This window comes from Alnus glutinosa, chromosome 13 (assembly GCF_958979055.1).
Source record: "Alnus glutinosa chromosome 13, dhAlnGlut1.1, whole genome shotgun sequence".
Classification (NCBI taxonomy): domain Eukaryota; kingdom Viridiplantae; phylum Streptophyta; class Magnoliopsida; order Fagales; family Betulaceae; genus Alnus; species Alnus glutinosa.
The window spans coordinates 19,085,083-19,110,664 of record NC_084898.1 but is presented as its reverse complement, the minus strand read 5'-3'; the positions used below and the strand labels follow the sequence as shown (position 1 = coordinate 19,110,664).

The 25,582-nt window shown below is 37.6% G+C and overlaps 1 protein-coding gene across 6 annotated transcripts; it reads left to right on the top strand.

Annotated features, from left to right (window-relative positions):
• Positions 1-1,148: 1,148 nt before the first annotated feature.
• LOC133854183 (carbon catabolite repressor protein 4 homolog 4-like) lies at positions 1,149-22,286 on the top strand. Of its 6 annotated transcripts, none has more exons than XM_062290262.1 (10): positions 1,149-1,281; positions 4,930-5,027; positions 9,175-9,215; positions 10,901-10,950; positions 14,066-14,135; positions 14,325-14,446; positions 15,125-15,258; positions 19,111-19,261; positions 19,338-19,485; positions 21,588-22,286. In XM_062290262.1, exons 1-10 carry the CDS (start codon positions 1,226-1,228, stop codon positions 21,894-21,896), a joined length of 1,179 nt encoding a protein of 392 aa, XP_062146246.1. In that variant the 5' UTR covers positions 1,149-1,225; the 3' UTR covers positions 21,897-22,286. The 6 variants fall into 6 exon arrangements, with proteins under 6 accessions (XP_062146246.1, XP_062146245.1, XP_062146247.1 ...); XM_062290261.1 differs by having other exon boundaries at positions 19,087-19,261; XM_062290263.1 differs by lacking the exon at positions 4,930-5,027 and having other exon boundaries at positions 1,227-1,281; positions 19,087-19,261.
• Positions 22,287-25,582: the final 3,296 nt, after the last annotated feature.

Here is a 25,582-nt window from a genome sequence, read left to right as displayed (position 1 = left end):
ATTCAAGCACCGAGAGAAAACAAAACTCCAACAGCCAAAAGGCTTGGAGACAAAACCACCCTTGCCCTAAAAGCCAAGGGGAACTTAGCAGCTGCACTAATTAACCAACAAGACACAAACAAAAAACAACAACAACGGCACTTGTCAGACCAAATCCCCCATTTCCCCATGTGTGTAGAACCAAGGTCTGCCTCGAGCAGTGCCAAGTGGTTGAGAATTCAACACACTGAGCAGGGACGCCATAACCAACCGATCGAAGAAACACAGGGCAAGGGCCACGCTACCAAACCGTCCAGACGAATCTATAACCATTTCTCTACAAATCGCCCCCGCTAGCACACCCGAAGAAATCGCCCTGTACCTGAAAATGTTGCCCCTTCGGCAGGAAGGCGGTTAACCCGAGAAGGTAACCACCACCCGAACCACCCTTCCAACGCTAGCGAGTCCATTTAGACCAACAAAGTCATCTTCAGTCATAGTCGCCGGTGTGTTAAACCGTCAGACAAACTCAGACCCAAAACATCACCGATTTCCATGAATCAAAACCGGATTACCAAGAAAAGAAGCCCATGGCTGAGGAATGTGAGAGATCAGTCGCCGGTAACCCCAAACTAAACCTAAAACAAAACAACAAAATACACTCTAGGAGGAGAGAAGCATGGTGCTTCCCTCCTCCTCTACAGCCAAAACTTTCCTTTTCGCTCTCCTTTTGAAAATAACCGCTGCAGAGCGTTTTTTGTTCCATTACGAGGTGATTTCTATATCTCATACTAGTTAAAAATCCGCAATATGTGGGTGTTTTAGAATATTTGTTGGAGTTGTGCTATAAATTATATTTTTATTTTATAATTATCTCATAATGCTGATGTGACAATTTTAACTAACCGTTGATTTTTTTTTAAGCAAAGATTTATTAAATGATTAATTCATACTGTCATCTGTGTTCTAAAATATTTATAACATGTTTTCAAGAGGTAGTTCAATCGGCTGGACACTACGCTTCATAAAACGGAGGTCACTAGTTCGAATCCTCTCTCCCTTTTGTGTGAACATGTCAAAAAAAAAAAAAAATAAATAAATAAATTATAACATAAATATGTGGTATATTACATGCATCAACCCAAAATAAAATAAGATAAACGAAATATAAAAAAAAAAATTGTATAAATAGGATTATGTATTTGTAGAGCAGAGTAAAAGTGTTAAGAGTTGGTGGCATGAATCAATGGTAAAGGCCTTCCATGCGCTTCCTCGCCTACCCATTGTTCCCTCCTTTACAAGGTACGCCGCCATTCTCCGCATGCTTCTGCGTTACTACCATTTTTCTTCTCATTAGTATAGATATATATGTCTTTTCTTTTTCTTTTTTTGCTATAAAATTCCAATTTTTAGATTATTAACAATTGGAGAAAAGTAAGACGAATTCTGAAATGAGATGGGTTTCGATTCAGTTTTTAGTGGGAAACGAAATTGTTTTTGAAAACGGTGAATGCTGCTTTCGTAATTGGATATCCGTGGTAGAAAAACAGGGTATAATTTGTAGTGCACACTTCACTGATGGCATTGTCCATTGAAACGTATCTAACCACTGGTTGATGTAATCATTATCGATTACATCTCTAGCCAGGAGTAGTATTATCTAAATAAGAGTTTATCTCTTATCTTAAGAGATAGGCAGTTGATTAGTAGTAGAAGTAGTCTTTTTTTTTTTTTTTTTGATAATAGTAGAAGTAGTCTTTAATTTTAAATAAGAATATCTAGATTAGTATGTTATTTGATTTAGTAGCAGTCCTATTTAATAGTTATCTAAGTAGATGAGTATGTTAATCAGAAGTCTTATTTCTTAGGATAAGAGTAGACGATCAGATCATGGTTGGTTGAAACCAACCGAGTATGTAGAATGACACTTCTACTTCAGTTGGGTTACCTAATTGTATATAAGGAACAAATCGATCAGTAATAATATGTTAAGTTGAATTATTGTTTGATAAATACAGTTTACTGTGTTTTGAGAGTTCCTGGCTCGCTCAAAACAGCTAACCTATCTATTTCCTGTGTTCTTTGTCAATTGGTTCACATCAGTTCGTATCAGAGCCAAGCGTTTTTCCTCTTGAATAGCAAGAAGTTTGTTTACCCAAGAGGACCGGATTCCCTCAAAAGAAACTAGACTAGATATTAGACAACATAGAAAAATCAAAGAACAAGAGTTGGGTGAATCGGGATTTGTTATTAGAAACCCGTCCAACTACACGATTGATAACATAAGAGAGGCAACAAGGAGCGATGGACCAATGGATGGGAACCATGGAGGAATCCGTGAAGAGCTTAGCGGATGGGCAGAAGGATCTCCGTGCACAGCAGCAGGAGATGCACAATCGCTTGGCGGAAATCTATGACCTGTTATCCAAACAATCATTAGATGAGAACTCACGTGGGAAGGACCCTGAATACGAAGAAGAAAACTAGTTCCAGGGAGGACGCCATCCAGGAATTACAACACGGCATGTGAAGCTGGACTTTCCGCGATTTAACGGAGAAGAAGATCCCACGATGTGGATTTGTTGAGCGGAGCAACTACGCGATTTATGGTGATGCTAAAGTTCCTTCTAGGAGTAGGAAAGGCAAGGCACACATGATGTAGGTTTGTGTGCTTTGGTGGGTGGGTGGTGGGTTTTTTTTTGTTCTTAGTTGGTTTTTTAGTCTGGGGTTTTTCTTCGTTTTCGAGGGGTTCGGGTTTTGTTGGTTCTATTGGGTTTTAGCGAGTTAGCTTTGGTTGTTTCTATGTATACTTCCTGTGTACTTATGGGCGCCTTACGCTTTTTTTAATAAAGTATTCTTACCTATCAAAAAAAAAAAAAAAAAATTTTCAGTTCCAGGGGACATTGGAGGGGGAGAAGACAGCTTTAGCTTCTTTCCATCTAGAAGGAGAAGCTCAGATGTGGTTCCAAATATTACTCGGTGAAGGGCATGACATTGGATGGATAGAATTCATTGCAGGGCTGCTGACATGTTTTGGACCAAATCAATTCTACGATCCTTTTGGAGAATTGACAAAACTACAACAAGAAGGGTCTATACGAGAATACCAGGCGAAATTTGAGTCTTTACTCTCCAAAATTGGGGTGCTATCCCAAACTCGCTAGGTTAGTTGCTTTATAAGTGGCTTGCAAGAAGTGCTTAGGGCTGATGTCACTGCAGGAAAACTTGAGATGTTGACATCTGCAATCGGGCTGGCTAGACTTTACGAAGCATGAAACAGTGCTATCACAAGAAGCAACCAAGCGGAAGAAAGAAAAGAAGATATGGGAAACTAGCAAACCTCAAGCCCGCCATTCCTACCCATCAAGAGGTTGATGCCAGAGGAGTTAAAGGAAAGACAAGCAAAGGGATTGTGTTTTAAATGCAACGATAAATACGTACAAGGACATCGATGCAAAAAATTGTTCATGATTGAAGCTTACCTAGGGGAAGATGAAGATGGAGACATGGAAGAAGTATTGAAAACGCAATTTTCTTGTTTTTCCCTTGAGGACAAGGAGATGATTAGAGGGGGGTAATGATGTAATTATTATCGATTACATCTCTAGCCAGGAGTAGTATTATCTAAATAAGAGTTTATCTCTTATCTTAAGAGATAGACGGTTGATTAGTAGTAGAAGAAGTCTTTTAATTTTAAATAAGAATATCTAGATTAGTATGTCATTTGATTTAGTAGCAATCCTATTTAGTAGTTATCTAAGTAGATATGTTAATAAGAAGTCTTATTTCTTAGGATAAGAGTAGACGATCAGATCATGGTTGGTTGAAACCAACCGAGTCTCTTCCTTGTATTCCAGTAGGTCTCTAGCCATGTAGAATGACACTTCTACTTCAGTTGGGTTACCTAATTGTATATAAGGAACAAGTCAATCAGTAATAATATGTTAAGTTGAATTATTGTTTGATAAATACAGTTTACCGTGTTTTGGGAGTTCCTGGCTCGCTCGAAACAGCCAACCTATCTATTTCCTGTGTTCTTTGTCAATTGGTTCACATCACTAGTGGTGTTTTCACTTTGTTCGACTGAAAAATGCATTCCCCATAACCATAATACAGCCGTTTTTCTACGGTTTTCATGAACGTTAATTAAGTATATATTTTGTATAAGTAAAAGTCTTGTAGAGGAAAAGAAAGGAAATTGAATTGAAGTTATGAGAATTTTTCTGATGAGTAAGAAGGTCAACTGAAAAATGCTCAGTTCTTTTAACTCAAGTAGAGAAGGATATTTTTCTGTTGTTTACGATTCAGGGAAAAAGTTTTATGTCTCTTTGAACTGTACAAGACCTAAAATATTGTTTGTTTTAATTATGGGCTTTTTTCCGGATTCATCGATTGGTCAGGCAAATGGCATGGGGGAACTCAGAGTCATGTAATAAAATGAATTATTTTCTATTCAAATTGTTGTATATTCTAGAATTTGGAGATATTGGTATCTCGATTTTGGTTTAACTTGATGAAGTTTACCTTCAGTAATTATCTATTGTTAAAAACTAAAGATGATTTATTTTACAAACTTTGCTGTTTGCTTCTGCCAATGGATATGTATAACGCTTCCTTAATGGTTAATGGTTTCTGAAATAATACTACCAATGCATTATAAATTTTGCACTTATGAATGGAAGCATAAGATTAGAGATGGAAACTCAGAGTTGCAGTACTGGCTGTTTGGTTCTAAGTGCTTTTCAATTGACCATTGCAGAAATATTGTTTGAAATCCTCTCCTCATTTGAATTGTTCAAATAAAACAAGGTTGACCCATTTATTTTTAATAAAGTAATTCAAAAGTAGTGTGATTGACCCATGATGCCAGTTATCGCACTTGAACTTCTAAAGATGTGAAATCATGGATATCCTTTAAGATTGAGATATTTGTGTTTAAATCTGTTGCAGAATAGTCTTGAGCAAAATGAGCACAAAACCATCACCAATATGTCGGGAATTCATTTCTGTGGAAGGAAGTGATATTCATTCAAGAAGTAGACCTGATGGTATAACTATATTTTTCTGCCCTTATTTTAACATTTATATTTATTTGATGTCCTATGTTATGAGCATTTCAGGTTTTCTGTCCTTATTTTTGGTCACCAATTGTGGTTGTTCCTTACCATTCTTGGTCCATATCTAAGATTTTATTTAAGTAAATATCAATGATCTTCTTTAAAACACTTTGATGTTGAAGAGTCTAAATAATATTTAGGTTTTTGACATTAATATGGTTATGTTTTTCGACCTGAAGCACAAAGGGAAGTGAAAGTGTAATTATATTTTTGGGTTGATGACACTTTACCCCTCAAACTACCACCGAATTCTCAAATATGCCACCAAACTTTAACTCAGTATAACTCAAGACCCAACTTTGAATTTTCAGTTCTTAGTGGCACCCTCCTTCCAAAACAGTGTTAAGTCCAACAGAAAACATGTGAAAGATAAAAATGACCCTGATGGTAAAACTAGGCCAAGGATTTCGCCGGAAAAGATGGTGGTCAATTTGTATTTGCTGCCTGAGATGTTGACCAGAAGGACTCGTCAAGGAGGAAGATACACTTTGGTTGACGTATGCCCCACCCCTTAATTCTTGAATTTATAGCAACAAACATAGTAACAAAATCCATCTATGCATCAGATTCCCAACTTCGCCCTCTAAAACAAGCCATTTTTCTTTGCCTCCTGTATTTCACACTACCACAAAGAAACTGCACTCCTTATGTCTACAAGCATCCTGCAGCTGTGCTCCTTGTGCTGCGCACTTCAATGAAAGAACTCCAACAAATCCTGCCATTATCAAGAATGGCCTCTAGAATGACCACCTATTCCACTCCAAGCTCATCAGCTTGTTCTGTAAGTATAGCACAGCGTCGAAGCTGCTCGTGTTTTTGAGCGATTGAAGTTTAAACCAATTTACTGGTCATTCGCCACAATTATGTGCTAAGGCAGCACTGCTTCAAACTTTACTGTAAATAGTGATCACCTGATGGGCCCAGTTCCTAAAAGCTTGAGAAACTGAAAAAGTGTATTTAGAATTCATCTAGACGAAACTAATTCACTGGAAATATATTCAAAGTGTTTGGGAAAATCCGGACCTTGGAGGGAAAGAACCGATAGAAATTTCGAGGACTGAGAGAGGACTTTAGAGGATCTCAAGTCCTTTTTTTTATTCTCTTTATACTTGGATAGCTACGTATTTAGCCCTTTTGGTGATTAATTTTAATTATTTTTTTTTCTTTTTTCTTTTTCTAGATATGTGTTTCTCTTGTATACTTCATGTGTATCTGGGTGGCGCTTTGTGATTTTAATTATATTTCGAATACTTATATAAAAAAAAATTATGGACTTGGATTGCATAAACATAAGAGTTCACGACTACAAATCTAGACATCTGGGGGAATAATATTATTGGTAGCATACCACCTAAGATTGGAAACTCAACTTAACTACATATTCTTAATTTTTCTTCAAATCACTTAGTCGGGGAGATCCCTAAGGAATTTGGAAGGCTGGTTTATTTGTTGAAGCTTACGTTGGGCAAACAATCAACTTCTAGGTGGTATACCTTCAGAGCATGGGTCCCAGACAAACCTTGAGTATCTTGCCCTGTCCATGAACTAATTGAGCAAGTCAATTTCTGTATGTATAGGGAACCTCACATAACTGCACTACACGAATTTGAGCCACAACGAGTTCAGCAGTGGAATCCAGACTAAAATAGGCAAGTTCAGTTGTCCTTGCTAGATCTGAGTCATAACCATCTCATAGGGTTTTGAGGACCGTGAGAGGACTTTGAAGGAGATGCAGTCTCTTTTTTTTCAACACATTATATTTTTGGGCAACTGCTTTTGTTTCTCCTTTGGTGATTAATTATCATGATTTTTTTTGTTCTTTTTGCCCCTCATAGTTAGGTGACTTTTCTTGTATACTTCCTGCGTACCTGGGGGTGCTTAATGATTTTATTGAGATTTCGAGTATATATATATATATAAAAGAAAACATCTCATAGGGTGATTTTTAATTTAACAAAATTAAGCTTGAAAATTAACCCTAAGGGGTTGGTTCAAGTGGCAAGAGCTTTGGTCTTGGTGACATTTCCATCAGGTCTAAGCCTAAGGTTCGAATCCCCTTGGGTGCAACCAATTCCTTGGGGCCAGTTCGTTGGCGAATCCGGAATATTATCCGATCTGTGTGAAGGGAACGCTTTGCATGGGTCCGAGGTTTACCCGGTAGAGGTGGGTACACGAAGTTACCCTGCCTTAGAGGGGTTCTTCTTCATTAAAAAAAAAAAAAGCTTGAAAATCATGAACTTGGTACAGCCTTTGGGATTTATGGGGAGTGGTTGGGTTGAAGTGTAGTGAGGTTCAGTGAGGGGCTAGGGTTAGTGGTTGATGTGGTAAACACCACCTACCTCTATGGCTCAACAGCTGGCATTCTCTCTGTCCTCCAACACTCCTGCCTTGAAAACATCTTATTCCACTTGTCTCCTGCCCTTGAATTGAGGGTGCTGTGGAGAGAGAGGGCAAGAGGGACTGGCGGATTTTTTTAAATCTTTTTTCTCCTATAGATTCAAAATTACCATTTTGTATCAGTTCTGCCAATTTCAATCCAATGCACCCTTCTAACATTAAGGGTATTTTTGTCTTTTTGCATACCTTTCGTCTATTTTAATAGCTATTTCGGATGGAGAGCGTAACTCAGAACTGAAATTTCAAATAAGGGTCCTAGTTATATTAAGTTAAAGTCTGGTGATGTATTTGAGAATGGGGTGATAACGTGGGAGATTAAAGTGTAATTTATCCTCTATTTTTTGTTTTATACTTTTGGGGGTGGGGGGAGGACAATGCAATTGGATCTCATGCTAAGTTCCTATTGGTGCTGTTGATGTTATTTTTTTCCCTTATAGATCTCTCTCTCTCTCTCTTCTTGTTCTTGCTGTTTTTTGTTACTATTTTGTAGCTAATCTTTTGTTTGCACCAAATTGAATAGTGGAGTATGCCTTCTCTCCTTAAATTAATATAGAAAGAAGGCTTAGGTCACAACTGGGTGAATTATTGCAAACTTTTTACGAGAATGCTGGGTGCTGCCGTCTTTATACAAAATCAAAAATATTATTCAATCACTGTATTTTACCTTCAGTTTTTTTTCTTTGCCAATTTTATTTTCCTTTTCTTGAGAATGATTTTAATGGAAGCACAAAGGTCAAGGTCAGTATCTCAATGTTGTACTTAAACTTGAAATGTCAGTTATGAGGACTGAAAGTGGTTCTGACACTGCTTTTAGTGTTTGTGCCAATACTCGACAGGGATTGAGTGACACTAATGGTCCTAGCTATTGGGGTTTAAACCTTTTAGAAACTCACAGGTAGACCTGGTCTGTGATTCCAATTTTTTTGTTTTCTTTTAAGCCCAACAAAGTGGTTTTCTATTAAGTATTATTTTCCAAAATAAAAGGTGTTGGCAATTCCAAATATGGCTGACAGACCTAAGGTCACTTGATTTTCTTCTGATCTGAACCTGGTTTTCACTTAATACTCCGCCTGACCTGCTTGAAAGGAGTTGTGTTGTTGTTATGAACATTGTCTAACTGAACCCTATCTTTTGTTGGGCTATTTTCTCTTTTTCAGTTAATTTGTTAGCTAGTGATAACCATGTAAGATGAAACTTTTTTTTGAAGAGATGTAAGATGAAACTTAATGATGGATGATGTTTCATGAGGTTGCTTGTGCCATTTGGAATATTTTTTTAGTCGATTTGAGTTGTCTTGGATTATGCATAAATGAGTAGTCGATTTGTATGTTTGTTGGTGGATTGCTGGCAGCACTCGGAATGCTGTTGTGGGGAAGATGATGCGTGCCTTTCGAGGGAAATGAATGATAGAAGTTTTGAGGACTGCGAGAGGACTTTGGAGGAGATTAAGTCTTTATTTTTCAACACATTGTATCTTAGGAACTGCTGCTTTTGTTTCACTTTTGGTGATTAGTTACCATGATTTTCTTGTTCTTTTTGACCCTTTTAGCTAGGTGGCTTCTCTTATATACTTCTTGTGTATCGGGAGGCACCTTATACTTTTAATGATAGCTCAATTACTTATAAAAAAAATGAATTTTATTCATGATTGTAGCATGACATCTCGAATGTTATATTACAGGCATCAGATTCCATCTGGTCTCGTATAATGTTTTGGCTCAGGTATGAAAACCAATTATCCAATGCACTTTCTTATGCTATCTTTCTTCTTTCATTGCATTCACAAGGTGTGCTCTTGGTCTCAATTAGGTCAGCATTAGGTATAGAGAAGCTTGTCAATAGTATATAAATAAACTCAATGTGGATATAGGTAACAGTACAATACCATATTAATTCGGGGAAAATATACTTAAGTCCCCTGAACTACCACCCATTTTTCTTTTGTGCCTCCATACTATCAAGTGTGACAATTAGATATCCCAAACTACCATCGTTTGACAAAAAAGCCCATCTGTCAGCGTTAGGTGTTAAAATGGTTACATGTAGTCCATGTGAGCACTTTGACGAAATTCTTCCCAAAATACCCTCACTTTTGACCCTTGAAATACCAAAATTGCCCCCTTTATAACTTTGGGAGAAAGAAAAAAAACCCAAATCTGAACAAAACACGGGTGGTTCAACCACCCCTATGGTCTAGCGGGGTGGTTCGGCCACCCCCAATTTTAGCTTTTGGGGGCATGGCCTAACCACCCCTACAAGTTTTGCTTTTGGGGGTGGCTGAACCACCCCTACAAACTGTGGGGGTGGTTGAGCCGCCCACCCTAAATTTCGTTTTATTTTTATTTTATTAATTTTTTGTTTTGTTTTCTAAGAAAAAATGGGTCTTTTAGGAAGAACACGTGACCACTTTTCCATCCATTTTAACGTCTGACACTGATGGAGGGGCTTTCTTTGTCAAAAGTTGTTTGTTTGACGTATCTAAGTGTTACATTTGGTAGTTTAGAGGTGCAAATGAAAAAGGGATGATAGTTCGGGGGGCTTAAGTATATTTTTCCCGAGTTAATATGGTACTGTACTGTTACCTACATCCACATTGAGTTTTCCGTCACCTTTTTATCCCGCATCAAAATAATCCCACTAGCAGAGCCAACAACATCAAGTGCTACCCAATTCCTTACTGTTACTTACATCCCTAATGCTTGTTTTGGCTTTGTTTTATATCTAATATTTTTTTAGTATAAAACCACTTATGTTAAATGACCAGTTGTCCCAAAATCTTAAACTGATAGGAATTGATGAGTTTAATTATTTAATTTAATATTCAATTTATCCCCCATATCACGTGTGGGTTTAAACGCTCCTCAATAAGTGAAACCCAACACATTGAATATTTTAATTGAAATGGGGTAAATTGTAGAGTTAAGGTTCAAACTTAAGACCTTACTATGATACTAACTTGAGGAATATAAAAAGAAAAAAGAAAAAAGAATAAAAAAGAAGAGAGGAAAAGAGGGAGGTTGTTCAAAAGAGAGGACCCAGAATAAGGATTCCAATTCAGCTAACGTTTTATTTATATTAGTGTCAAATAGTACAATTACATAAATGCCTCCAATGCATTTATAGTATTAAAATAGATGCAGCACATCAACAACTTACTGAAAAAGTAAGAAGGTGATATGTGACCCTTATGAATCCTGTGCTAGAAAGTTTTGTAGAGGTTATGTTATGGTAGAGGTCCTGATGTAGAGTAACTTTCAAATGCAAAATATTCTCAAGTATGCTGATTTTGTTTTTTTGTTTTTAAACGAGAATCTTCAATTGTTAGCACTGATTGGCACCACACTGTACAATATCACTCTTAGTACTCTAGAAGCACTAGATTTATATTTCCCCCCTATTTATTGTAGGTTTATGTGAAGAGTTCTCTGTTTCCACACTCTCCATCTCCATGTCTCAGGTAAATTTTTTAAGTTCAGTCTTTCTTCTTTCCTACATAAGTTGCGTCGATATTTTCTTTTATTCTTGTTCTTAATTTCAATTCTTTGTGGGTGCATCCAAATTGGTATAGTATTAATTATAATTGTCATTGCCTTTGAATGTGATCGTGATGCATAGCATAGCAGACAATGAAAGTGGAAGGAAATGATCAGTGGCATATTTGCATTTGTAAAATACGAAGAGTTGCGTTTGTTTTTATATGAACACACACACACACACACACACACACACACACACACACACACACACACACACATATATATATTTATGACGAGGAATCCAAGGCAGGGCCACTTTGTGTGCCCACTCTGTCAGGTAAACCTCGGATCCGTGTAAACCACCGCCTCCACACGGATCGGATAATACTTCGGCTTCGCTGGGTGACTGGCCTCAAGGAATTGTTTGCACCCAAGGGGACTTTGTGTACCCACTCTGTCAGGTAAACTTCGGATCCGTGATGAGGAATCCAAGGTAGGGCCACTTTGTGTACCCACTCTGTCAGGTAAACCTCGGATCCGTGTAAACCACCGCCTCCACATGGATCGGATAATACTTCGGCTTCGCCGGGTGACTGGCCTCAAGGAATTGTTTGCACCCAAGGGGACTTTGTGTACCCACTCTGTCAGGTAAACCTCGGATCCGTGTAAACCACCGCCTTCACACGGATTGGATAATACTTCGGCTTCGCCGGGTGACTGGCCTCAAGGAATTGTTTACACCCAAGGGGATTCGAACTTTAGACCTTATAGGACTACCACAAAGACCAATGTCCTTACCACTTGAGCCAGCTCCTTGGGGTTATATATATATATATATATATATAACGAAAAATGCATTTGTTTCATGTGGGAGTGTGGTAAGTCAGTACTTTGCATATGCCTACTGGCATGTTATGTTGCCCCTTAAATTGCCTTACCTTGTTCCCATTGCATAAATGTTGAGTATTTTCATACAATTTGGTAAAGTACAGATTGATTTTGAAACTGACTGCTTTTTATAGTCAATCATTTAATACAACCCAGAGAATATTCACTTTGTTTTCTGCTGACATTCCCAATTTTTAGGAAGTATGTTTCTCGCAAGATTCATGTGTTGTGGAAAGTCTTTTGCATTTAGATTCTGTAGGCTGTGCTAAGTTGAGAGTTAGGTTGCATGATAAGTCTTATTCTCAGCCAGACCTTAGGAGAAATTTTATTTTGATAGGTAAGAAAAGAAATAGCATTAAAAAAACGTAAAGGCGCCCCTAAGCATACCTGGAGTATACAAGGACACCAAAACAAAATAAAAACAGAAAACAAAGGAATGACACCCGAAAAAATCCAAAAGACAGAAGAAATGCTACTTTAAACCCCAAACCTCTTACCTCTTGCCTCTAGCCTGGCTAGAACCAACACCTCTAGCATTGAAAGTGATCGAGCATTCTAGATTCTTGAGCTCTCTTTTCCCTTTTTGCTTAGGAAGAGAGACAGAGCGCTGCTCCTCATCAACTAAAGTCAAGAAATCTAGAAAACCCTTCTTAGTCCCCTTGAAAGAAACCCCCATCGTGCGAAAGCACGACCTAGCATCTTGCACTACCTTGGGGTATACAACAACCCCTCTCTCAGGATCATCCCCCTTTAAAGATTCACCCACCTCGAAGACCCAATTAGACTGCTGGTGCCTCTAAGACATATCAAGTAAAAACTTGGGAGAACACCCATACACCAAGGAGAACGGCCTCAGCGGAGAAATTCAAATTAATTGTTTAAAGATCACTCTTTTTATTGTTATTGTGCCACCATATATAAGAGAGATCATATACATTCTAAATCAAAATGGCTACAGCCTTGAATTATGTAAATTATTCCCATAAACTAAATAAAATTACTACAATAGAATCATATCAGATATAACTGCTAATGTTTAAATTGAGAATTTTCTAGCCTACCATTAAACTTTAACAAAAGCTCTACATTTCACTTTTTGTTTCTCATTATTTTCCTAAGCTAATAGAACTGGTACTTACTGAAGCTCAAGTTTTCTAAAACTGGTATGATATCAACTAGCTGTTGTTAAAACTAGAACCTTCGTCGTTCAAGAAAATATAAAAATTTGCTGCCTGCAATGATGGCTGAGATCTAGAATGACAAACCTTATGTTGATAAGTTTGGCATTTATTACTCTGTTGAGGAAGACTTCCGCAACTTTGTGAGTATCGTTCCTCCTCCTTAAAACTCTATTCCATTCACTTTTCCAGTCCTCTGAAAAATAAGTTGCCTCCTAGAATATGTCCCAAAATACCTTTCATTTTTTTTTTTAATGTCCATTAAATTTCCATGTCGTCTCTGGCTATGTTCTTCTGATTTCTGAGCAATTCATGTGCAACCTAGCCAAATTAAATGTGCTCTTTTTGATGAAGTCTGATCATATTTCTAGTCACCATCATTTTACTCTGGCCTTCCCTTTTCTTCTGTTCTTTAGTGGTATTTTACTATATTTAAGAACTTTTTCTACATCTGTCTGTCGCCACTTCAGAAGCCTTTTGAAGCCTTTAGAAGTTGTACATAATGATTTTATTTTAGTGGTAGCTTTTCACCTTATGGTTCTGTTCATGGTATAAAACACAACTGTCTTATTTCCTTTTTTAGCTTTCTTTTCTTTATTTGATTCTTAACAATACTCTATAAGTTTAACATGAAATACAGTGTTCCATTTTTTTTTTTGTTTCTGACGTGATAAGCTTTTGAAAAAGCAAAGGCTTAAGGGATTTTTCTACTTCTAACTGTTTAAGATGTCATTAAGTTGTTGGTTTGTTGTGTTAAGAAGCAGATGTGATTATTCTCAGACAGTTCTTGGACTTGCATCTTACTTTTAAGTATACTTTTTAACGCTACCTTTCCGTTTTGACATTTTCAATGATGGGAAGGTCAGCTGGTGGCCAATATCATAAGAAGAGGCATGGAATGTTTGAAAGTTCAATAATTAGAAGCCTACATTTTTCTCTTTCTTGTAGATATTGATTTTTCAGCTGCTGTAGGATTGTTGACATAGGAGTAAATAAATAAGTTTATATACGTATGCTGTGCTCATTACAGGTGGAAAGCTCGTTCGCAGGCAATTTTATCTGTTCTCAAGAACCTTGGGGCTGATTTTCTCTGTTTACAGGTTTGGTATTAGTTGTTGTCTCCCTTTTCTCTGACTGTTTGATGTCTTCACATATAATGAGAAAAATCTACAGGTTTTGCTTGATACTTGCTAGTTTGTAAGTTGAGTTTCCTTGATATTTATCATCAATGATCATTTATATATACATATATCTAATTGTTTTGATTTATATACAATCAATCTTATCAGGAAGTTGATGAGTATGATAGCTTTTACAAAGGAAATATGGAGAGTCATGGATATTCTAGTATTTATGTCCAGAGAAATGGGCAGAAGCGTGACGGATGTGGAATTTTTTACAAGCAAAACAGGTATATTAAACTTCCTCTTTCCTGATTTAAAATGGATGAGCAGCAGTGATTTTGGATTTGTGCACCAAACTCAAAACTTCAAAGAATCATATATTTTGAATTTTTTTAACAAGAATGATATACTGGTATTATAATTGACTTTAACAAACTGAAGGAAGCTGTAACCCCCGCAAATGATTTGCTACATTTCTTCCCTGGCCATGTTTCACATTTATCGTGTCTTTTATGCATTCTCTTTTCAGCTTTCTTTTGTCCTTTTGCTGCCTTCATCCTGAATCAATAGTAATAAACTGAAAAGGAAGCTTCCTAAAAGTTACCCAATGCCTAATTTCCTTTGCTTGATATCAGTGACAAAAGGACCTTTATACTCTTTGAACAAGAAGCTTCAACCGTCATCTGGGAGTTAAAGAAGATTCTTAAATTTGTTTGATACTTTGAACTCATTTGAAATTACATACACTGTCTTGGAAAACCCTGCACCATAACAAAGGTGATTTCTGCTGGCAAGTTGAACATTATCTTGACCAAATGACCTGGGACCTCAATCCAACAATGATATGATACCACAACTTTGCTTTGAAGTACCAATCATTTATGACTTGTTGTCTGCTCATAATGATAGTATCAATTTATCGTAATTGTACATCTTCTTAAACTATATTTGTGCTATTGATTCAGTGCAGAGTTGGTTTTAGAGGAGAAAATAGAATATAATGATCTTGTAGATTCAATTCAAGATGGAAAACTTTTGGGTGATGACAAACATGACGGTGTGCAGACCAATGGAAATAAAGGAGCTGAACCAAAAAATGGTAATTTGTTTTGGTCCTGTTATATATGTTTCTTATATTTTTGTTACATATTTTTTGGTACTGTAAGAACCTTTTCTGTTTTTTTTTTACTAATTTTTTTTTTTTTTTTTGGAAAAATTAAGTTCAATCATCAATATCATAGAGCGATAATAGGCATTATACTATTTTCTTTAGTTCAAACTATACATAAATTTTAAAAGGCTTGTATACCTAGGAAAACGTCTGTTACTTTCAACGCTTCAGTTCAAATCATACTTAAACCATACGCAAACTTGACACGAAGCTACAAGAAACTCTAGGAAAATGAGCTCAAATGCCAAACAAATCTTGAAATCATGTGTAGTTTGCAGAAGTTGCGTGAGAAGATATTGTTTCTGATTTATTGTTAATATCACAGAATAAGGATGCTTCTCTTTGGAGTCACTGAAAGATGGAGGGAAACAATCGTAGAATCTTAGGTTTGTTCGTGCATTCCGAGACTGGGGATTAGAATCGGTACTCTCCTTTGGGCCTGTTGTATTTTAATATCCCAACGGGTGAAGAGGCTGATTGGCTGTTTTGCAAGCCTAATCAAAATGGGAAGTCAGATGTCCTTTCTTTTAATGAGTGAGGGGATCTGGTAGTGTAGAGTTTCCATGGAAGAGTATATGGCATAGTAGAGTCCCAAGGAGAGTTTTTTTTTTGGACAACTGCTTGGTCTAGAATCTTAATGTTGGATGATCTCATTGAAAAGGAACATATTAGTGAATTATCGTTGCATGTGTAATCAAATGGGGAGTTGATTGCCTCTTGTGCTTTTGCTGGAAATGTACTTTTGGACAGTACAAGAGTAGCTTGATCTGGATTGAATATCCCTTTTTATCAACGTGGACTACTACAAGAGAAAGGAGTTCTGGACCATAATGATGTAGAGCTTTCCATGATCATGCTTGAGTCTTTATTCTTCAGATCATTCCACTTGGGGGATGCTTCCTCTGGCAGCATCACTATTTATTCTTTTGTGGAATATTTAGATCTGTTTACATTTTGATTGTAATTTTTATGTGAGCCTTTTGCATACAGCTAGTGTACATAAGGAGGTGGAAGACAGTGACAGAGCAGTGAAGAATATAAAAGTTTTTTTTTTTTTTATAAGAGCAGTGAAGAATATAAAAGTCAAGGAACCTTTCATCTTACATCAAGCCAAGAAAGAAGTGAATATTCTCACACCAGTTCAATTTCAAGGGGGATCACAAATTTGAAATTCTGTAGTTAATCCTAACGTAACCTTGTGTTTGTATGTATGAAATAAGGGTTGCTAGTTTTTTAGGCATACAGGCATTATTCTGACTTTTCAAGGTTAATTTGGCCTTTTTATTTTGTCCTGCAGCGTTTTAGTTGCCTTTTGGATTCTATTTTGTGGTAATACGTGTCAGGTTGGGTCAGTTTTGTGGATCTTTTGGATTTACTTTTTGGTCCAAATATGTTGACTTGGGTTGGAAGCAGCCTATTTAAGTTATGTGTAATTCTTTTCTTTTTTTTTCCCCTGATGCCAATGAAATATGGCAAAACCACCTCCTTTGCCTGATCTGTGACGTATCTTTCTCTTGGGTTTGATGCTCGAGAACCCTAGTTGTGATGTTTAGGGACCCTAGTGTGATGATGCTAGGTTCTATCATTTTTCTTTTCTGGTGTTGTTAATTTCTTTTTTCTTTTCTTTTCTTTTTTATTTTTATAAGCGGTGTTGTTAATTAACTTGCTGTATTTTTGCTTTATCCAGTTTCTAAGCTTCTAAATGCAACTTATGCTTTTAATGATATCTTGATTACTTATTAAAAATAATAAATAAATGCAACCCAAAGCCTGCCTTCGTTTGCTTATCTTAGCATCCTAACCTTGTTTCTTAGATCTGCCTCGAATTATGACTTGGATGATGGTCTTATTTGTCATTCATTTTACCGTGAACTATGATGCTTTGCAGGGAAGCTATTGGATTCGTGGGAGATGGTTGTTGTGCTTTTTTTTTTTGCACTAGTTTTGATCTTCTGGAATGGAGATGGTGTTGAAGTGTTTGCTTGGGCAATTGATCTTTTATGGTTGTGCACGACTGTTGTGGTCAAGTAAAACAATGATAATTTAGGGCCAACCAAATTTATATGAAAGAATATGCATGGGCAGTGGAATCATGGCCTCCAATGAACTGATGCTCACCAAAGAGGTTCTGGAATGGTAGTGTAAAGAACTTCCAGCTCATTGTGTGGTTGGCCCACCAGGGGTAACAACTGAGTTTGTGGAACAACCTCTATATTTTTTTTTGATGAATATGGAACAACCTCTTTATAGAAGGGAGAATATTGTGAGGGAATGAATAGCGACCCTTTAGGGGGTATCATCAAGATGCTCATGGCCATGAAGTAGAGAAAAGGTTATCTGGGAATATTCACAGCTTATTGGGCCTGGTGTATGATGGCTTATGCTGCTGTTGCCAGGATGGTATTGGGATGAAAGAGCTGGCTCTGGCACCAGCGAAGTTGGATGATACAAAGCTGAGGTGCAATAAAGGTTAATTGGAAAGCAAAGAATGACTGGCAGGTTACATATGCTGGGGGCTTGTTAGAGCCAGCACCTCTGGTGGATATCATTGGCTTTCTTGATGAGTTTCATATTGTTTTATGTGGGATTCCTATGTGATGCGTGGCTTGCTTAGGTAGTTGACTTTTCACTGGCATGAACAGCCTTTGACTAGATGACACCTTCCAGAGGTGGCTTTGCAAGTAAAGAAACAGATTGAATAGCCTCACCAGGTCTGATTTAGGAATTGTCAAGTATGTGGATTTGTTATCTAATGTAGCAAAATAAAAAGAAAAGGTGATTTGCAGTATGAGTAACTTAGGAAACTTTTAACTTGAAATACCTAAGAGCTATGAAAGCAATCTATCATGATAAGATTAGTTGATATTTGGGACTTTGTATAGATGATGTGATAGTCAAACAGAAAGGGAAATAGTATTGCTCAGCATACTTTTTTCCTTGTTGTCATGCTGGTGCTTGTGATCTGATGAGATTGAGTACATGGCATTTTATGTGGGAACAACCACGCTTACCCATTTGTAATTCCTGATCTGTGAATTAATGGTGGTTTTACTTCTAGAGTGCCAATCTGTGCGCTGTTTACCATGCATATGGGAGAAGGGATTTGGATGGAAAGATAATGAGGATAGCAGAGAATACTGTAGGGATTGATATTTTCTCTTGTTTGGGAGTTTTGTAAGAAGGGAAAGGAAAGGAATTGGAAAAAGTTACCTCCCACCCCCAAACCCCGTTTTAGGGCTTTGCTTTCTGCCCTAATACGGACAGATTTTGGGAAAGGATAATATTTTATGAAATTCTTCATGCACAAAAATATCATTGTCAGCATAATTTCTTATTGAAGTAAAGAGGCATAATGGTAAAAATTAAAATGTACTTCATTTTCTTTCCTCTCATTGACCAAATAATGGATGATCAATTTCTTCAACTTTCCATCATGAACATCCAACCAACAAAATGAAAACTGCCAATCTTTTCCTTTCACTATGGATTGGTCTTATCATTTCCTTTCAATTTCTTGAAAACTCAGATACATAATGTTGGTGAGTGTTCCGTCTAGGTCATAATGAAATCAGTTGACATAGTTTCATGGTAAAATTGAGCATGTCTCTATGAAAATTTATTTCTATCACAGCTTTTATTTCCCTCATTTTCCTTTTCCAGGGATTTCAGCTTTACTTTTCCTTGGATGCATTTTTCACATAGAACTTCAGAAGGTTGCTGACTGTATTCTGATTTCCTAACATGTGATGCTGGCAGCTAACATCAACGATCTTCTTTTAGATTCAGCATTAAAACAAGCCCCAGAGGATCGTGGAGATCCTAATGATCCTTGTGTGAGACTAAAACGTGATTGTGTTGGAATCATGGCTGCATTCAAACTCAAAGATCCTCCACATCATGTTGTTATTGTGGCAAACACACATCTTTACTGGTAAACTGGTTCAATGTTTTATAATTTTATGTGATGAATTTTATCATTTGAAGTAATTTTAATGTTTCTGCTGCAGGGATCCAGAATGGGCTGATGTCAAGCTTGCTCAAGCTAAATATCTTCTATCACGCTTAGCTCAATTTAAAACACTGGTTTCCAACAGACTTGAATGTACACCTTCAGTAATAGTAGCTGGTGACTTCAATTCCACCCCAGGGGATAAGGTTTGTAAGATTATTTTCTCCTTGATTTTTATCTTTTTTCCTCTTTATCTAGCGTATGGCTTGCTTCATCCCTCTGGGAATTTGATGACTTTAAACAACACAGAACCAAAGAATCCCGCTCTGAATATAAGTCAACTGCAAATTTTGCCTCTCTATATCCTCATTAGGTCCATCATTTCCTGTGAAGCACCACAGGGAACCATGCTTGTCTTTTTGCCAGAGAAGAAATCAAAAACCTCCTGACATCCACCACTTCTTCGACAACCACACACCCATCTCAAATTTTTTATACACAAATGCTTATCACAATTTGTGATGCACCCAGTTACCACTGGGGCACCCAAGAATACCCAACCAACAAAAGGTCCTCGTTGTAAGCTCCTCATAAACTCTTTAGACATGGCCGCTGCTTTAGTTTCTGAAAGCTTTCCTTTTATCCTCGATCAAATGCCTCACCACCATTCTTATATTGCCATCGTTCCAGCTGTCCACACTCCTAGAAATAATTTTAAACTTTAAAATGCAGCGACACCCAAATCTACCTCCCTCCTGTACACACCGGCATTCCCATTATTGGCTATTATAGTTCACCTGCCCACTAAGCTTCTTAACTCCAGTTCACACCTTAGCACACCATCCACCTTTATATCCCTATCAATACCCTCTCCTCTGTTATGCTCAGTTTCTGTCATAGACAAGGGATGGATGGGAAGGTATTCACAGCCCTCAGCTGACACGCCAAAAATCAAGTATAGATCTTCATGTTTCACGGAACCCATTGGAAGACTTCTTCCTGACCCCAAACTTTCTTATCTCGTTGTCAGCTTCACTATCACAGTTTGTATACTCTTTCCAATTTCTCTGACATGAGTGGAGCCACACTAAGGTGAGTGAGGGCAATTGCCCAACTGAAGTTCAGAGCAAAAACTGGTGTTCGTTTGAAAATAAAATATTCTGGGGTGTTTTCTTTAATTGCACCAATTGAATTCTTTGAAAATGAGTTTACAGGGTCATATTGATAAAGCAAATGTAGTTTTTTTCATGAATTCAAAAACCAATTTACACCATTTCATACCATGTAATGACATTAAAAAATGCAGCCAAATCCATAATTGCTTATGTTTCTTGGGAAAAATAAAAATTCTTGCACTGGAAAACAGGGAATAACTAAAATTCTTCTTTCCCTTATTTTTAACATTCTTAGCAACCAAATTAAGAGTTGATAGAAACTCATGCATGCACCTGTACGGGAATGAACCCATCCCATTAGTGATAAATTTTTGTCTAATCCTGGCCTGTTCATGCGCTTTAGTTAGTATGATCATCTGTACCACCTACTGTGCTGTCTGACTTACCATCTCCTAACAGAACTAAATTCCAGCGTGATTGAGTATCAATGCATGAGTAAAAAGAAGGAACCTTATCCACATGATCAGTGCTTCCTGCCTGATCAGTACTTACGGCCTCACCATTCGAACAGGCTAAAAAATTTCGAGTTTGCTGCTGACACTCAATTCATTGTGGTGCTTTGTGAGCATAACATAGATCACTAACTGTCTTCTTTGCCTAAACATGAGGGCTCCTCCCACCTGAGGAAAAAGATTGATCTGAAATGGGAGGTCCTTGGACTCCATAGCATGCCTAAATGTTTCTGGTGGAAGCTGGGGCTTCAAATTGGACCATAACCTCACCAGAATGTAGTGAGAAATCAAAATTCCTTTATCAGACCCATATATTGGCCTCTCTCACAGTCAACACTTCTCTCAAGTTAATCCCAGTTTCTTATGCCCCCAGGCCTGGGTTGTGATAAAACTTGGGTTCAAATATTACCGACAAAAAAGAAAAAGAAAAAAGAATTCCGCAGGTTCAGCTTTTTAACAATTGAGCTTGAACAGAAGTCAGAAGCTGAACTTGGTCGGCCAACAGCATTCAACGAGCTTAGCAGTGATCAAATTGCAGGCACTTCACAAGTAGTTGCTTTGTTTACCAGGATCAAATAATGTTTTTTTTCTTCTTCTTTCCCCTTAGTTCTTAAGCTTTTATAGATAAACCAATATTCGTACTCAGGAGTTCTTGCAATAGCTCTAACCTTCTTGTTTCAGGTTTACCAGTACCTTATTTCAGGCAACTGTTCATTGGCACAAGTGGTGGAATGTTTAGAAGATATCCCTATTCCCTTGTGCAGTGCCTATGCTTTTACGAAAGGAGAACCACCATTTACAAACTGCACCCCTGACTTCACAGATACACTTGATTATATATTCTTTTCCCCTACGGATAACATAAAACCAGTCAGTTTTTTGGAGCTTCCGGAACCAGACTCGCCCGATGTTGTTGGTGGATTACCGAACTCTAGCCACCCAAGTGATCATCTACCAATTGGTGTTGGATTTGAAATTACCATGGAATAAATTATCTCATGGTGCATGTGGTATTTGCATTCCCCATCTCTCTGTCTCAAAGAAAGGGTACAACTGAGACTACTTGAAAATTATATTAGTGGGTTGACATGTTTTATAAGACTCCTTTTTTTAAAAAATAAAATAAAATGATTATGAGCCTTGATAATTTCTTTGCAAATTGGCCTTCTAGATTGTAATAAGCAAACGCTAGTGTGTTTTTCCATGTAAATTTAAGGGGAAAAAAGGGAAAGAATCAAGTATCTACATCTTTTGACAGAAATATTTCTAGGGACATTTTGTTTGTAACATTTCTTCTGGTTTTTTATCCACTCTCACAAGTCACAGCTTCCATTGATCTTGGGGGATATTTGATTTGTGATGCTTGGGAATAGTTTTTTATGCTTTTTGAGTCAACTTCTTGGTATGGTAGGCTTTGGTAGCTCTATGCACTGTTCTTTCTTTTGTATTTTCTGTTTCTACAAGAAACTCTTGCACACACTATAATATTCACAAGAGATTCTTTGATCCATGGTTTTCGTTCCAGGCCCATGCTAACAAGAATAGATCATGAACTGCATGCTTAGTTCTTATGCCCTTGCAAAAACATCAATCATTAATATTTATAGGTTATTCCTATAGAAATTTTGTTGAAGTAGAGAAGTTTTCAGCCATGTGTGATCTTGACCGTTGATTACTATCATCAATTTCATTATTAAACTTAAGTCGTTGGATTATATCTATGAGAGTGAGCTCCTGGTCATTTCAAACTTATAATTTTTGGAGAAAGAGATGTGTTACAATTTTATCCCAGTTTCTCTTTACGAATAGCTCAGATTTACCAATAAATAATTGAACGGTTTTAATCAAACTGAACGACACTTTTTTTTAGACTCGATAAATGTGGCCGTTAGGCGGTCAGGGTAGAGCAATAAGTTTTGAGAAAAAAACTCCAACATGTGCGTCTTTGGTGAGATTTGATCCACGTCGCTCGATGTAGTGATGCCGAGTGTAGCCGAGTGTAGATTAAAAAATATTTGATGATTCAATTGTAGTCGTTGAATCAGATGAAGAACTATGTGTAAGAAACACTGTATAAATTTGTGTAAGCCGTGCATTACAGTTGTAACCTACGATCCAAAATGAACACCTAAGATTGAAAAGAAAATAGTAGCATGATTGAGAATTAGAATAAATAATCTTTAATTAATAAATATATAATTAATAAAAGAAATTTTGAAGACCAAAATTTCAACACATGTAACGTACCATTTCATATAATTATACTTAATCATGTATGAAAATATTTCTATTACATATTTATATTTAAGGGTCATGGGATGGTTTGACCACCCCAAACTAGCTGTAAGAGGTGGTCAAAATCACCCATAGGCTCTTGAGGGTAGTTTTAGCCACACTCATTTTGCTATTTAGGATGGTTCGGCCACCCCTTCCATTTTTTTATTTATTTTTTTAGTTCTAGTCCTAGTTTTATTTATTTATTAAATATTTTTAGTTTATATATATATATATATATATATATATATATATATATATATATATATATATATATATATTAATGAGGTTTTTTTTTTTTTTCTTTTTTCTTTTTTAATGAGGTTCTTTTTTTTTTCTTTTTTTTTTTTTCTTTTTTTTTTTTAATTTTAATGAGGCATACTATCACAGGCAGAATTTTTCTCTTGCTTGCAAGCACAACTCAGCCACGTGATGGCCCTAAGCAAGGCACTTCTTACGTAGCCAATAACACTAACAAACGTTAGGGAAGGATATTCATAGTGCAACACACGCAGCTTTTACGGGACAACACCCCCGACCTTTACACTCTATCTCAATGAATGTACACATGAATGACAATGACCCTTACAACACAATGGTACCCAAGTCGAACAGTCACCAAGGCTTACAATAGGAACACAGAATATAAGCTCTCAAGCACTTAGTGTTTCTTCACCAACAGCTCTCATACAAGACTCACCCAACCACTTTTTCTGAAGCTCCAGTAGCTCCTTTTATAGGCAACCAACAAGTCTCAACACTGGCAGTGTGGGCAATCACCTGGCCTTTGCCCACACCATGTTGCAGTAGTTCAAATCTCCTGCAACTCATTCTTGTAACTACAGTAGCTCGACAGTTTCAGCCACCTTCAATCAGCCCCTACAGCCTTGCCACATGTCCTCAGCACTTGGGTCATTTTGAATTGCACCAACTGCCTGCCTTGCTTCCCAAGCCATCCTTCAGCATCAGCCAACCAAGTCAATCACGTGGGTCATGCCCACATGGATAATTTGAATTCAGTCAACCAAATGCTTGGGATACTACCACAAGTCAGCACTATTTGAATTCGCCCAACCACCATGCAACTCATCATAAGCACTCAGATAAGGGCAGGGCAATGCCTGGAACCAAAAGACCTGGGCCAAGCCACAGCCCACATAGCATCCATGCCCACAGGGTCAAGCACTTTGGCAATGCTTGGGCCAACACCAACTGAATCTGTCAAGCCTTCCAGCAACACTAATCCGACCCAAGGCATGTCTCCCTCATGCTTGAACATGGTGGCAAGCAAGGGTGCAAGGCATCCCCATGCCGCCATTACAGCCATGTCACGGTTGTGACAACCACCCATACCACTTGAAGTCGACGACCTCATCGAGTGGGTAGCAAAATAATCATGGACTTCATCTTCAAACTACCACAGGGTTGTATCCCTTTCCCATATAGCCTCTGCAGCAGGGAGACCTTTCCACTGAACTAGAAAATAATTCCTCAAGTTCTTCTTATGCTGGCCTTCCCTCCTGTGATCCAGAATCTTCTCAACCTTCTGCTCAAACTCCTTCTGAACATTAGGTGGTGCACTTTTTGTTTTATTTCGGGTAGGCTCCTCAACATCTTCATGGTGAGGTTTAAGGAGGTTGATATGAAAGGTGGGATGCACCTTTAATCTATTAGGCAGCTTCAACGGATAAGCTACCTTGCCCACTCTTTTCACTACCTCAAATGACCCATCATACTTTGGAATTAGCCTCTTGTGGATCACACCTCTGCGAAATTTCCTCAGAACTTTGGTTGGCAACTTCAGCATCACCTTGTTACCCATTGAGAATTCTAAGGACTACCTCTTTTCATCAGCAAATTTCTTCATACGACGCTGCGCATTGGCCAAACTATCCTTGGCTTGTTGCAGCAACTCCTGCCTTTCTCTTGCAAAACGGTAAGGCAGCAGGACATTTGCCCCTCAGTCTTTTGTGCAGCAATCTCATGAGGGCTAATGGTTACTAACCAAATACTAGCTCTGAAGGATTCATGCTAGTTGCAGAGGACTTGTGCATATTGTATGCAAATTGGGCAACATCCAACAACTCTAGTCAATTCTTTTGGCTAGTGGAGGCATGATGCCTCAAATAATCGTTTAGCAATGCATTCACCCTCTCAGTTTGCCCATCTATTTGAGGATGATAGCTTGTGGAGAACTTCAAATCAGATCCTATCATATTGAACAAGGCTGTCCAGAACCGTCTAATGAACCTGGGATCACGATCACTCACAATGTCTTCAGGTAGGCCAAAAATTTTCACTACATTTACAAAGAACATCCTGGTAACAAGGTCTGTTGAGCAGGCACTTAGCACAGCAGTGAACACAACATATTTGGAGAATCTGTCCACAACCACCATTAT

Bases quoted from the DNA above. Each gene is read 5' to 3' on its own strand.
- LOC133854183 (XM_062290258.1), top strand. From the start codon at position 8,803: ATGAGTAGTCGATTTGTATGTTTGTTGGTGGATTGCTGGCAGCACTCG. The intron at 9,216-10,900 runs GTATGAAAACCA...TATTTATTGTAG, and splicing joins CGTATAATGTTTTGGCTCAG to GTTTATGTGAAGAGTTCTCT. The intron at 10,951-14,065 runs GTAAATTTTTTA...TGCTCATTACAG, and splicing joins TCTCCATCTCCATGTCTCAG to GTGGAAAGCTCGTTCGCAGG.